At 51.4% G+C, this 13,382-nt stretch overlaps 1 protein-coding gene across 3 annotated transcripts; it reads left to right on the top strand.

Annotated features, from left to right (window-relative positions):
• Positions 1–2,160: 2,160 nt before the first annotated feature.
• On the top strand, positions 2,161–5,723 carry LOC111170644 (BOLA class I histocompatibility antigen, alpha chain BL3-7). Of its 3 annotated transcripts, XM_022566078.2 has the most exons (8): positions 2,161–2,286; positions 2,613–2,882; positions 3,084–3,359; positions 3,980–4,255; positions 4,374–4,484; positions 4,917–4,949; positions 5,090–5,137; positions 5,301–5,723. In XM_022566078.2, the coding sequence occupies exons 1-8, from the start codon at positions 2,223–2,225 to the stop codon at positions 5,303–5,305; spliced, it is 1,083 nt and encodes a 360-aa protein (XP_022421786.2). In that variant the 5' UTR covers positions 2,161–2,222; the 3' UTR covers positions 5,306–5,723. The 3 variants fall into 3 exon arrangements, with proteins under 3 accessions (XP_022421786.2, XP_022421788.2, XP_089774670.1); XM_022566080.2 differs by lacking the exon at positions 4,917–4,949; XM_089918544.1 differs by lacking the exons at positions 4,917–4,949; positions 5,090–5,137; positions 5,301–5,723 and adding an exon at positions 4,818–4,876.
• The last annotated feature ends 7,659 nt before the right edge of the window (positions 5,724–13,382 follow it).

The following is a 13,382-nucleotide window of genomic DNA, read 5'->3' as shown; positions in this document are numbered from 1 at the left end:
TTCATTTTCAGAGTAAACACATCAGCTCCATGAACTCTTACACATTTCTGGTAAAAGCTTAAGTTGGTACTAGCACTTTTTAAAAAATTTATGTTTTTACTGAAGTATAGTTGGTTTACAATGTTTTGTTGGGTACTAGCACTTTGGAACTCAAAATAGCATTATCTAGTATGGTTAAAGTGTATATACCATATACTCCAGTATTTGATTTTTAAAATCCTGAAAGAATATTTAATTTTTTTTTTTGCTGTACACGGGCCTCTCACTGCTGTGGCCCCTCCCATCGCGGAGCACAGGCTCCGGACACGCAGGCCCAGCGGCCATGGCCCACGGGCCCAGCCGTCCCGTGGCATGTGGGATCCTCCCGGACCGGGGCACGAACCCGCGTCCCCTGCATTGGCAGGCGGACTCCCAACCACTGAACCACCAGGTAAGCCCAAGAATATTTAATTTTAATTTTGGTTTTAGCACATACAGGAATGCTTTGATGCTCCTCCCTTCCAAAGGTGGAGCTTAATTTTCTCCTCCTGAGTGTGGGCTGCATTTAATGACTCACTTCTACCTGATAGAGTAAGGCTGATGTGATGGTGTATGACGCTGGGTCTAGGACATAAAACTCACTTAAGCTTCCATCTTTGTTGCTCTCTTGCTCAGATCACTTGCTCTGGGGGAAGCCAGCTACCATGTCATAAGCAGCCCTATGGAAAGGTCCATGTGGCTGCAAATTGAGGCCCTCTTCCAAGAGCCGTACAAGTGAGCCATGTTTCATGTGAATCCTGCAGCCCTAGTCAAGCCATCAGATGATGCAGCCCTGGCTGACAACTTGATTGTCTCCTTTAGAGAGGCCCAGAGCCAGAAACACTCTGGGAGATAATAAATGTTTGTTGTTTTGAATAACAGCTAAGTTTTGAATAATTTATTTTGCAGCAGCAGGTAACTAATATAGTGTCTCAGGAGGAAAATAAATTCTTGTACTTTAATTTTTGTTTGCTCTAAATTAATTATAAGATATTAAACATGTCATTTGGTTTTCTTTTTTTTTTGCGGTACGCGGGCCTCTCACTGTTGTGGTCTCTCCAGTTGCGGAGCACAGGCTCCGGACGCGCAGGCTCAGCAGCCATGGCTCACGGGCACAGCCGCTCCGCGGCATGTGGGATCTTCCCGGACCGGGGCACGAACCCATGTCCCCTGCATCAGCAGGAGGACTCTCAACCACTGTGCCACCAGGGAAGCCCCCAAAATATAAATTTTTTTTTTTCAAAATATAAATTTTATTTCATCATAACTTCAGTTCAAAATAATCAGTATGCCAGAATGGTATATTTTGGGGCGGTATTTTTCTGCTCCTCTTCAACTCACACAAACTCAGGGATATGGAATGAAGACAATTTTAAAACACAGCAACACAGGAGACACTGACACATGGTTTGGGAAAGTAAAATCTAGGAGCTTTGTGAGTATGATTGGCAGTGCCATTCAGGCACATTTCTGTATTGGTAAGGGCCAAAATCAGTTTTACACATTAGATTCCTGATGTTTGCGGATCATAAAGACTGTGCTCCCCGCTATAGTTAACAAACACAAAGGAAACTATCCGATCCATATGGGAATCTCTATCTGGTGTTTTCAGGCACAACTTCTCCAGGTTTAAAGCACAAAACCCCTGTTCCTCCACCTCCATTCCCAGAGAGACCTCACTCTCTGGCATCAAGGTCCCTGGCGGGTGAGTTTTCTTCTAGAAGAGTCCAAGGGGTGAGAGATAAGGGGTGAGAGGCAGATGGTCCTGTTCAGCCACGATGGTTTCAAAAGAACACTGGAGGAAAAATTGGCTGAGCCCAATCTGGGCATGGATTCTTGGTTTCCTCAGACAGCCCCTGGGCCAGGACTCAGAGAGACAATATGACGAAGAGCATTCGGTGCAGGAGGAGCGGGATCAGGGCAACATCCCAGAACTCGAGTGTGGCTCACTGGGTCTCTCTCAGGGCGGTGTCTGGGGCGGGGACGCTCAGTGTTGGGGATTCTTCATCTCCCCTGAGTTTCACTTTCTCTCTCACAGCCTGTGTCGAACCCTCCTGACTGGATACTCATGACGACGCCCCAGTCCTCACTCCCATTGCGTGTCCGGTTTCTAGAAGCCAATCAGCGTCCCCGCGGTTCCCGGTTGTAAAATCTCCACCGACCCGTCTCACGCAGTTTCTCCTCAGACGCCGAGGATACAGGTCATGGGACCGCGAACCCTCCTCCTGCTCCTCTCCGGGGCCCTGGCTCTGACCGAGACCTGGGCGGGTGAGTGCGGGGTCGGGAGGGAACGGCCTCTGCGGGGAGGAGCGAGGAGACCCCGGGGGTCGGGGGTCAGGACTCCCAGGGAAGGAGCCACGCCACCGCCCCCGGTCCAGACCCGCCCCCTCACCCCGGTCCCCGCCTGTCCCTCCCTTGCTTCCCGCCCCCTTTTCTCTCCCCACCCCCCCAGGTGCCGGCCCTTCTCCGACCTCCACACCTTTTCCGTCTCACGAGCCCCTCGCCCCCTCCCCCCTGCCGGCCCCGTCACCTCGGACCCGGGGACCCGCGCCGGGAGGAGGGTCGGACCGGGTCTCACCGCTCCCCGCCCCCAGGCTCCCACTCCCTGAGGTATTTCCACACCGGCGTGTCCCGGCCAGGCCGCTGGGAGCCCCGCTTCATCTCCGTCGGCTACGTGGACGACACGCAGTTCGTGCGGTTTGACAGCGACGCCCCGAATCCGAGGAAGGAGCCGCGGGCGCCGTGGATGGAGCAGGAGGAGCCGAAGTACTGGGAAGAGGAGACGCGGATCTCCAAGGAAAACGCACAGTTTTACCGAGTGAACCTGAACATACTGCGCGGCTACTACAACCAGAGCGAGGCCGGTGAGCGACGTGGGCCCGGGTCCAGGTCACGACCCCCATCCCCAGGGACGGGCCGGCGTCGCCCCGAGTCTCCGGGTCCGAGGGCAACCCCAACATTGCGGGACCCGCCTGGCCCCGCGACTCGGGAGGAAACGGCGGGACTTTACACGGTTTCATTTTCAGTTTGGGTTTAATCGCTGTGCCTGGTCGGGACGGGGTCAGGGTCTCACACCCTCCAGGAGATGTACGGCTGCGACGTGGGGCCGGACGGTCGCCTCCTCCGCGGGTACAGACAGTTAGCCTACGACGGCGTCGATTACATCGCCCTGGACGAGGACCTGAGCTCCTGGACCGCGGCCGACGCGGCGGCTCAGATCTCCAAGCGCAAGTTTGAGAAGGCCGGTGCTGCGGAGCACCACAGAGCCTACCTGGATGGGGCATGCGTAGAGGCGCTCCGCAGATACCTGGAGAACGGGAAGGACACGCTGCAGCGCGCAGGTACGAGGGGCCACGGGGCCTCCCTGGTCTCCCCTAGGGCTGGAGCTGGCTTCCCACAAGGGGAGGAAATGGGGTCCCTGTGGGAACACCGCCCCAACTTCTTGTTGGGAGAGGGAGGAATCCGCCCAGGTTTTCGTATTCTGTACGAGACAGTGACTCGCCGGTGGCCTCACTTCTCTGAAAGACAGTGAAGGAATCCAGTCTCTTTGGGGAAGAAACAGGAAACCATCCCTGAAATAACTGACCAGCGGCGCCCTTTGACCCTGACCCCCATCTTGTGAACCATGACTTTCTCTCTCAAGCCTCTTCTCAGCCTGAGAACATCTTAGGAGGCCTGACTCCAGCTTTTCTGAGTCATTCAGCCTCCTCCAAAGTCAGGACCATTGCTCTGTATTCTCCCCTTTACATGGAGCCTCCTACCTTGGCTTTCATCCTTATCATAGAACTTGCCAAGGACTGGGAGATCTTCCCAGACCCCGGAGTCCAGGCTGGTGTCTGGTGTTTGTGCTTGTTATTTTCAAACCCATTGTGCTGTTCATTCTCAGGATGGTCACGTGATGCTGCTTCAGTGGCCCATGAAGGTAACACTAAGTGTGAATTTTCTGATTCTTCCTCCTCAGACCCTCCAAAGACACACGTGACCCACCACCCCATCTCTGACCATGAGGTCACCCTGAGGTGCTGGGCCCTGGGCTTCTACCCTAAGGAGATCTCACTGACCTGGCAGCGTGATGGGGAGGATCAGACCCAGGACATGGAGCTTGTGGAGACCAGGCCTTCAGGGGATGGAACCTTCCAGAAGTGGGTGGCCCTGGTGGTGCCTTCTGGAGAGGAGCAGAGATACACATGCCATGTGCAGCACAAGGGGCTCCAGGAGCCCCTCACCCTGAGATGGGGTAAGGAGGTACATGTGGGGTGGAGCTTCCTCTCAGATAAAGCAGGAGCCCTTCTGGACACATTCAGCAAGGTCGGGATTCAGGCCTGAGGTCAGGGCCCCTTCCCTTTCCTCCACAGAACCTACTCAGCCCACCGTCCCCATCATGGGCCTCATTGTTGGCCTGGTTCTCTTGGTGGTCACTGGAGCCGTGGTGACTGGAGCTGTGATCTGGAGGAAGAAGCACTCAGGTAGGGAAGGTGGGGAAGGATCTGAGTTTTCTTGTCTCACTGGGGGCTTCAAGCCCAGGTAGACGTTTGCCTGCCTCGTTACTGGAAAGTACCCTACACACACATGTGGAATATGGAGCTGAGTGCTAACACTTACCCTTTCATAAAGTACATATGAAAACGAAAGACAGATTTTTCACCTTCATAATTCCAGTTGAGGGCCTGTTTCTCAGCACTTGAAGGTCAGAGGGGGAAGGTCCCGCTAAGGACAGACTCCCAGGAGGGCAGCTGGTCCAGTCCCCCCACATCTCCTTTCTTCATGTTCCTGATCCTGTCCTGGATTTTTGGTTACAGTTCTGGAAAGTTCTCTGCGGTCCAGGACTAGGGGCTTCCTCTAGGATCTCACAACTCAGTCTTCTCCCTGGCCTCTCACGTGAGCTTTTCTTCTTACAGGTGAGAAAGGAGGGAGCTACGCTCAGGCTGCAAGTAAGTGTGGAGGGGCTGTGATTCCTGAGACCCTTGTGAGGGTGCAGACAGGAGGCCATGGGGGCCTCACCGTCCTAAAGTTCCTTCTCTAGTTTCTCTCCTGTGGGTTCTGACCACGTCCTGGTTTTGTTCTCCCCCAGGCAGTAACAGTGCCCAGGGCTCTGATGTGTCTCTCACGGATCCTAAAGGTGAGACCCTGGAGGGCCTAGGTTGGGAGAGGTGTTGGGGCGGAGGGGATGCCCCGGGTGGTGGGGATCCTTGAATGGGACATTTGAGCATGTGGGGGGCTGTTGGGAAGGTCAGCACTTACATGACTGACCTGAATTTGTTCATGATTATTTTCTTTCACAGTGTGAGGCAACAGCCTTGTGGGAACTGGGTGATGCACGGTCCCACTTTGTGGCTTCAGGTCCCGTGACTCCTCTTTCTGCAGCTGCATCTGAATGTGTCTGTGTTCCTCGTAGCCTAATGTGAGGACGTGGGGAGACTGGCCCACCCCTGCCCACCACGACCCCTCCCCACCCTGACCTGTGTTCTCTTCCCTGATCCACTTGCCTGTTCCAGCAGAGGCAGGGCTGGGCCACCTCCATCCCTGTCTTAACTTCGTGGTACACTGAATAATAATGTCTTACTTGCCTGTTGGAAATAAAATCTGTATATGAATTTTGTTTTTTCTAATTCCTGCCATGAGGCGTTGATGGGATAATAAAGGAAAGGCTTCTTAAAGTTTGAGAGAGAAAATAAATGGAAGCGCTGAGAACCTTCCAGAATCTGTGTGCTTGCTGTGCTCTGTCTGCTGCCGGTGGGACAGGAGGAGGTGATGAGGAGCTGAGCATGGACGTGGCCTGTGCCCACTCCGTGCTCACCGCATCGTGGGCTTTGAGGTGGTCACTCCTGGTCACATCTTCTCAGCTCCTTTGTCCTTGTCTCTTCAGAACTTTGTCCCACCAGCAGCTGTGATCTCAGAAGAAGTCACCAGGTCAGCCTCGGCTCAGACCTGTGTCCAGTCCTCAGCCCCTATCTTTTGGGTGTTATTTGTTGTTTATTTCTTTCTTTAGAGGTTCTTGCCTGAGTTTGTGTTTTATTCTCCTCTGGGTGTCCCCCACCTCTGACAGCTGGAGGAGTCGTTTGGCCTGTCGTGGTCCCCACAAGGCCCAAGCCTGCCCCTGCACACAGGAGAGTCTGTGGTGTCCAGAGGTGGATTTTCAGATTCATCCAGCTCTTGCCCTTTGTCTAGGGTTTGATTGTTCTTTCCATATTTCCCCCAACCTTCTCAAAGGATCCAGATTCTGGAATTAGCAGAAAGGCGGGAAACCATAATGTCTCGTCTTAGGTAAGTTCCTGTCGGAATTCTGCTCTGCTCGCCTACCCACTCTCCCTGCCCTTAGCTCTAGTAATCCCAGTGCTGGCTCCAGTACAAACTCATGGATTTATAAAGCAGAGTCTAGGACTTCCCTGGTGGTCCGTTGGTTAAGATGCTGCTCTTCCACTGCAGGGGGCTTGTGTTTGATCCCTGGTCAGGGAAGTTCCACACCCTGTGTGGCCAAAAAAAGAAAAAAAAAAAAAAAAGTAAAGCAGAGTCTAATTTAGGTTTATACTTGGTTGGAAAATAGGACCCATAAGTCAAGGATCATTGTTTTCTGAAAAGAAAAATATACTTGTGTGAGGCAGTGCGGAGGAAGGTTGGTTGGTGGGAAGGGGAGAACAGCACTTGTGAGACAAACACCGGCAGCACTGACGTCAATGTGAGTAGATGTTGTTCTGTAGCTGCCACAAAACAGCTTTTGGCCTGAGGTCACAGTAATAAAGATACTGTCTCTAGAATAGGGAGGTGCTTTACATTGAACATTCACTCAACTGATACAGTTGTGTGCCAGATATATGACACAGTATTTTGCATCTGGGAAACATCATTGAAGTAAAAACAGAAAAATTGCTGGCCTTGTGGAGCATGTATTCTAGTGGGAAGAGACAGACTATGTGCTATCAGCATAGTAAATAAGGAAAGTGTTCTGTTACTAGGGGATACGTACAATGGAAAAGATGCAGTGGAGAAGGTGATCCAGAGTGTGAGTACGGGGACAGGGAAAATGGGTATTTTACTAGGGCGGTCAGGGAGGGCCTCACTGGGAAGGTGACCTTTGAGGAGAGATTTGAAGGACATGGAGGAATTATCGCTGAGGATGTCTGGAGGAGGTTCCTTCCAGGCAGAGGGAACCTTCAGGCAAATGCACCAGGGCAGAAGCATGTCTGTGTGTCCCAGTTAAAGTGAGGAGGCCAGTACGGCAGGAGCAGAGATTAATTGAGATGAGATCAGAGGTACAGCCAGACCATGTAAGGCCTGGAGGATGCTGGAAGGGTTTTGACGTTTGCTCTGAGGGAGATGGGAGTTATAAGATAGTTTTGAGCAGAAGAGGGACATGGTATGACTTCTTGATTTTTTAAAATATTTTTATTTTATTGGAGTATAGTTGATTTACAATGTTGTGTTAGTTTCAAGTGTACAGCAGAGTGATTCAGTTATACATATACATATATTCTTTCTTTTTTAGATTCTTTTCTCATATAGGTTATCACAGAATATTGAACAGAGTTCCCTGTACTATACAGTAGGTCCTTGTTGGTTATCTATCTCATACATAGTAGTGTGTGTGTGTTCATCCCAAGCTCCTGATTTATCCCTCCCCCCCCACGTTTCCCTTTTGGTAACTGTTTTTTTTTTTTTAAAGAAGATGTTGGGGGTAGGAGTTTATTAATTAATTTATTTATTTTTGCTGTGTTGGGTCTTCGTTTCTGTGCGAGGGCTTTCTCTAGTTGTGGCAAGCGGGGGCCACTCTTCATCGCGGTGCGCGGGCCTCTCACTATCGCAGCCTCTCTTGTTGCGGAGCACAGGCTCCACACGTGCAGGCTCAGTAGTTGTGGCTCACGGACCTAGTTGCTCCGCAGCATGTGGGATCCTCCCAGACCAGGGCTCAAACCTGTGTCCCCTGCATTAGCAGGCAGATTCGCAACCACTGCACCACCAGGGAAGCCCTGTAAGTTTGTTTTGATATCTGTAAGTCTGTTTCTGTTTTGTAAATAAGTTCATTTGTATCTTTTTTTAAAATTAGATTCCACATATTAGTGATATCATATGGTATTTGTCTTTCTCTGTCCTTACTTCACTTAGTATGATAATCTCTAGGGCCATCCATGCTGCTGAAAATGACATTACTTTATTCTTTTTTATGGCTGAGTATATTCCATTGGACTTCACCTTTAAAAGCATCACTTTGGGGCTTCCCTGGTGGCGCAGTGGTTGGGAGTCCACCTGCCGATGCGGGGGACACGGGTTCGTGTCCCGGTCCGGGGGGACCCCACATGCCGTGGAGCAACTAAGCCCGTGCGCCACAACTACTGAGCCCGCGCCCCTAGAGCCCATGCTCCACAACAAGAGAAGCCACCACGAGAAGCCTGCGCACCTCAAGGAAGAGTAGCTCCCGCTTTCAGCAACTAGAGAAAGCTCGCGTGCAGCAACGAAGACCCAACGCAGCCAAAAATAAGTAAATAAATAAATAGTATCAGTTGAGGATTTATAAGAAGAAAACCAAGTAAAATACTGAATTGAAATAGTTATTTTAAAAAGAGAAAATAGGCAAAATTAAGAACAAAACATAGTTGTCTGAGATATGTCACTGCAGACAAAGAAGAGATTTAAACAATCTTAAAACTGAAGAAATTTATGTCAATGGAAAAGACAGTACAAGTCAATAAGTTAAAGCAGTTATAAAAATTGTTTCCCTTCAACCTTATCCAGAATGTTTTAGAGGTTAAGTCCTACCAAACCTTCAAGGAAACCTAATGATCTATATAAAATATTCAAGAGGAAAAAGAAATATAGGTTGTATGTAAAGTATGCCCCAACCAAGTTGGTTTTAAAACTATTATTCTCTTTGGAATCTGTACTTTGGTTAGGTAAACAAAACAAACAAAACACCTTGTTCTTGTTGCTAAGAGCGACACCCTGCACATCTGGAGGTAAGGAGTCCTAAGGTTTGCAACTTGCTCTCAGGTAGTCCAGCAATAACGATGATAGCCATCTTTTATGTATTCAGAGGGAGATCAAACAGTTATGGTAAAATTTTAATAAATGACAGAACTAAATATAAGTTAGAAATAATAAAAATATATTTTAAAATTTATTTCCCCTGTAGATTTTCCCACCCTTTTTCATCTTCTCTCTTCCTTTCTTCAACCCTTTCTCCCTTCCCGCCCTCCTTTTCCTGGTCTCTTCTTTACATCTTGTCCCCTGCACATTCGAGCCCCACAGTGAACACAGGTGACTCTGTCCACCTCAGGCCAGATGCGGGCAGACAGGGGAGTGGGTGCTCGCCCGAGCAGTTTGTAAGCTGTGCCTGGACCCGCTGTTGCTGTGTCCTTTAGTGAAGTCACTCCAGTCTTTGAAGGAAGTCACACCAGCTCTAAATTATGTTCCCCACAGAAGAAGGAACATTCTCGGCGGGTATTTCCTAGATCCTTAGTGGGCCCTCTGCTTCCTGGGGCGGAAGCAAGGCTGGAGGAAGAGTTTTTGGTTCTTAGAATCTAACAGCGGGGCCCGGGGCGGGGCGGAGCTGGAAGAAGCATTTCCCTATTCACACGCCTCAGAATCAACCAAGACCTTGTTTGAAATAAGTCAGATTCTAGATCCCCCTCCGGATCTACCAACTCGGAATTTCCGAGGACCACATAGGTCTTCATTTTCTCAAGCGGCAGTTTGAGAACCAGAAACCTAAATGCAGCTCTCTCCCCTCCCAGCCTGCACATAAGTTCCTTTATTCTGCTTTTAAATCCGTGGACGACTTTTATTTCCTTCAGCCCAGGGTTTGGGGGACGGGTGATTTCCAGTCCTCACTGTAAACTCTGGCCCAGCAGAGAAAACTTCAGGGCCTTCCTGCGAGCCGCGCCTTGGGTTCTGCGAGCATCCGTGCTGGGTGGTTTAGGTTCCTTTTCCGGACCCAGCAGTGGCACCAGAGGTCTGCAGAGAGAAAGATGCCGCTGTGCGGGTGAGTCCAGGGGTACAAAGGTGAGAGTGGAGGGAGAAAATGTCTTTCATGGGGCAGAGCAGAGGGGGCTGGAAGCAGGGTGGGGTGGAGGGAACACACTTTGTACAAAAGACAACCTGGGAAGCTTGGGCGGGGGGCCGGTGTGTGTTGGGGGGCGAGGCAGCCAAATCTAGATCCAGGGAGCAACCCTGACCCTGAGCCCTATACCATCAGGGCCTCTTCCACCCCCAGAATGAGTAGGATTGGCTTTAGTTACAATCGTCTCTAAATGCTGTGCAACAAACCTAGCATATTAGCGTTAAAGTATTGAAAGTCTTTTTTGGGAGGGTGGGGGTGAGCTGAATGAGACGGTTTGCTGGATTTGCACACCTAAGAAGTCCTCTAAGGAGTGTTGACATCATGGAGGAAAGGGCTTGGGCCCAGCTGTCAGGAGAGCTGGGTTCCATCTGCCCCTCTACATCTCACTATTCTTGCTATCTTTAGAAGTGAAAAGATTCTCTCTGAGAATGAGCAGGACCCAATCCCTGAATGGCTAAATAAATTATGATGCTCAAAGTAATTAATAAAAATGGATGTGAAATCTAAGAAATGGTTAAAACTTTGTGATGCATGAGATTTCCATCCACAGAAAAAGTGTAGGGTAGGGGTCTTAGTGGAATGGCTAGTAGTGACAGGCAGAGTTCAATGTGAGAAAGCATTTGCAGGGGAGACAAAGATGAAATGAACACAGTTCCTGCTACTGGAGTGGCTCATTGTCTAATGGGAGGAGTATAAGATGGTAAGATAGGGTTCAAGGGAGAGCACACCTGGTACCATCAAGGAGGTTCAAACCATGGCCTAGACCAGTGGTTCTAAAATTTGCCAATACATTGGAATCACCAAGGGAGCTTTAAAAGATATGAAGGTCTAAGTCCAACCCAAGGGATACTAATTCAATTGGTTTTGGCCACTGCCTGAACATACAGACAGTGAAAACTCTCCAGCTGGTTTTAATAAGCAGCTGAGTTTGAGGACCATGGTGTAGGTATTCCAGAGACTAAGAGATGAGTGCTGGGGTTAAGTCACAGCTTTCAGGAGAAGGAGGCCTTCAGGACGGCATTATTGTTATTACAGTATTATTGAAGTATAATTCATATATCACATAATTCACCCTTTTAAAGTTACAGTTAAGTGGTGTTTAGTATAATCCAGAGGTTGTGCCACCAATCCCACTATGTAAAAGAGATCTTTTAGGATGTGCAGTTCTGATGGGCTGGAAGGCAGAGGAGAGCAATCCATGAGAGGGGAGTGGCATCCTGATGGGACAGGGTAAGGAAATGGGGCGAGCCCACTTTTACTGCAACCCAGGGGAGATGTCACCAGAGAAGTGGAAGATGATGCCAGACAGCTGGTTGTGGCAACTGCAGGCTTTGATGGTGGAGTAGAGACCTTATGTGTTAATTCTGCAGATGGGGCAGCTGTGGATGGCTGGGGCCTTATGGTTATAACTGGCGACAGGCAGGTGTTTAGGAAGGCTTTGCAGTTCTCTAGGCTGAGGTAGATGAAAGCCTGGACTAAGGTAGCTGCAGTGGGACTGAAAAGGGGTTGGAGGAGCTGACTGTGAGCCCATGAGAGGCAGGGGAAAGGGGATCAGAAGGGACCAAGCTGGTGATGCTTAAAGAGAACTTGGGGAGGGAGAGAGGCTGGTGTGCAGGGAGAGGGGTAGAGTTTGCCTGTACATCTGTTGGGTTTGAGGGGCAGATGGGCCCAGAGGCGCAGTTGTCCTGAGGCAGGTTGGAAAGGGAGTTGGGAGAGGTTGGTGTTGGGGTAGATCATGGGGAGCCACCTCATTGGGCCTGAATCAAGAGGCTGCTTTGGGAGAGTGTGGATACCTATAGGCAGAGGCCACAGGAAAAGACACATGGCTCCGTCTTGGAGTCAGTGGGAGGAGAAGATTATAATGGTGGAAACATCTAGAAGAGTTTGAACTCTGGGGAAGAGTCCTTCATCTGGGCAAGTGGCTTCTGAGAGGCAGAGCTGCTGAAATCTGCAAATCTGGTCTCAGCGGACTGTTGCCAGTACCTCTGCTGTGCAAGGTGGAGGGAGGGGGTTATGGTAGAGAAGTTGTGCCTGAAGGAAGAAGCCCCGAAAGGCCGGAAACGTGGGGTGTCTCTGAAGCAGCCTTGTGAGACCTTCCCTGGTGCAGGCGGGGAGTCTTCTTTGCAGAGGAGGGAGGCGGTGATCTGGGCGCTTCTGGTGGGGGCCGCCCTAACTTTCTGCTGCTCAGAGCCTGTCCCTTCGGCATTTGTCTGCACTCACCCTCCGTCTCACCTTCCTGGGGATCCTAAGGCTTTTCTAGCCTCCAGGCTTTTCTAGGCAGCGGAAGCGGCCGGACGGCGGTCCCTGCTCGGGGGAGGGAGGACAGGGACGGGGACGGGGCGGGGCCAAGTTTTTAAAGCTCCGTGCGGGCCGTCTCCACTGCCAGTGCGTCGCCGCTGCCCAGCTCAGTGCCGCCCGCTCGGCTGCTGTCCCGGGGCCTCTGGGAGGTTGACAAGGTCTGGGCCATGGCGCTACTCCTTGTCCTGCCGTTTCTAGCCGGCGCTGCCCTTTCTGTGCTCCCGGCTACCGCCGCTGGTGAGTGGCGTTCATTGAGGTCCTCAGCCGGGAGCCTGGGGCGGTTTCAGGGTCCGGGTGGGATTCGGTGAGCGTCGCGGGGACCGTCTCACTTGCGGTGCAGCGGGGTGGGGAGTGGGGGGGGGGGAGTGGGGGGAGTAGGGGGCGGGGGGAGGTCGGGGAGGGGCCGGGAGCGGCTCGCGGCCTGTGGCCACCACAGCACGTTCCCGCTTCTCAGTCTCTTTCCAACTCCCACCCTCTGCTCCCCCTGCTGCACCCGCCCTCCCTGCTTTCCTCTTCCTCACACATCCGCGTCCTCTGACTGCCCTGGGTGGGAAGGCTGCCCCCAAGCCCGGGTTGCTCCCGTCAGAGGCGATCAAGGGCTCTTGGAGGTCCGACGCTCAGGCGGCCACTTCCCACCGGTGTGTGGGGTGCCCTCTTAGGCCCCTGAGCGCTGTCCTCTCCTCCTGTTCTCAGCTCTGCCCTTTTCCCGTTTCTGGCCTCGGGAATCAGGGGGCTTCCAGGCAGGCAGCGCTCAAGGGCCCCAGGCCTTGGAGTTGAGGGTCTCTTTCTAGTGACTGGAGCTCTAGGAAGGGCCCAAGGGCCCTGAACCACACTTCCTACCGCTGTGGGCACCGTGGCCGATCCTGGCTTTCAATGAGAGAAGCGACAAAAAATGTTTTCCCATATTCAGATACAGGGAAGTCATTCTGTCTTATACATGAACTAAGTTGAACTTTGGGCTAAGTAACTTGCCTCTTTGTGGCCTGTCAGACATACATTGTACATCTGCTTTAAT

The sequence above is a fragment of the Delphinapterus leucas genome, chromosome 10, assembly GCF_059928025.1.
Source record: "Delphinapterus leucas isolate spDelLeu-1000000601 "Yukka" chromosome 10, BTC_Dleu_Yukka2, whole genome shotgun sequence".
In the NCBI taxonomy this organism is placed as follows: domain Eukaryota; kingdom Metazoa; phylum Chordata; class Mammalia; order Artiodactyla; family Monodontidae; genus Delphinapterus; species Delphinapterus leucas.
This window is presented reverse-complemented; position numbering and strand designations above follow the sequence as displayed.

What these genes read in the sequence shown, in the direction of transcription:
- LOC111170644 (XM_022566078.2), top strand. Translation starts at nt 2,223, where the DNA reads ATGGGACCGCGAACCCTCCTCCTGCTCCTCTCCGGGGCCCTGGCTCTG. An exon ending in CTACAACCAGAGCGAGGCCG is followed by an intron (nt 2,883 to 3,083) that starts GTGAGCGACGTG and finishes GGACGGGGTCAG; the next exon opens with GGTCTCACACCCTCCAGGAG. An exon ending in GCCCCTCACCCTGAGATGGG is followed by an intron (nt 4,256 to 4,373) that starts GTAAGGAGGTAC and finishes TTTCCTCCACAG; the next exon opens with AACCTACTCAGCCCACCGTC.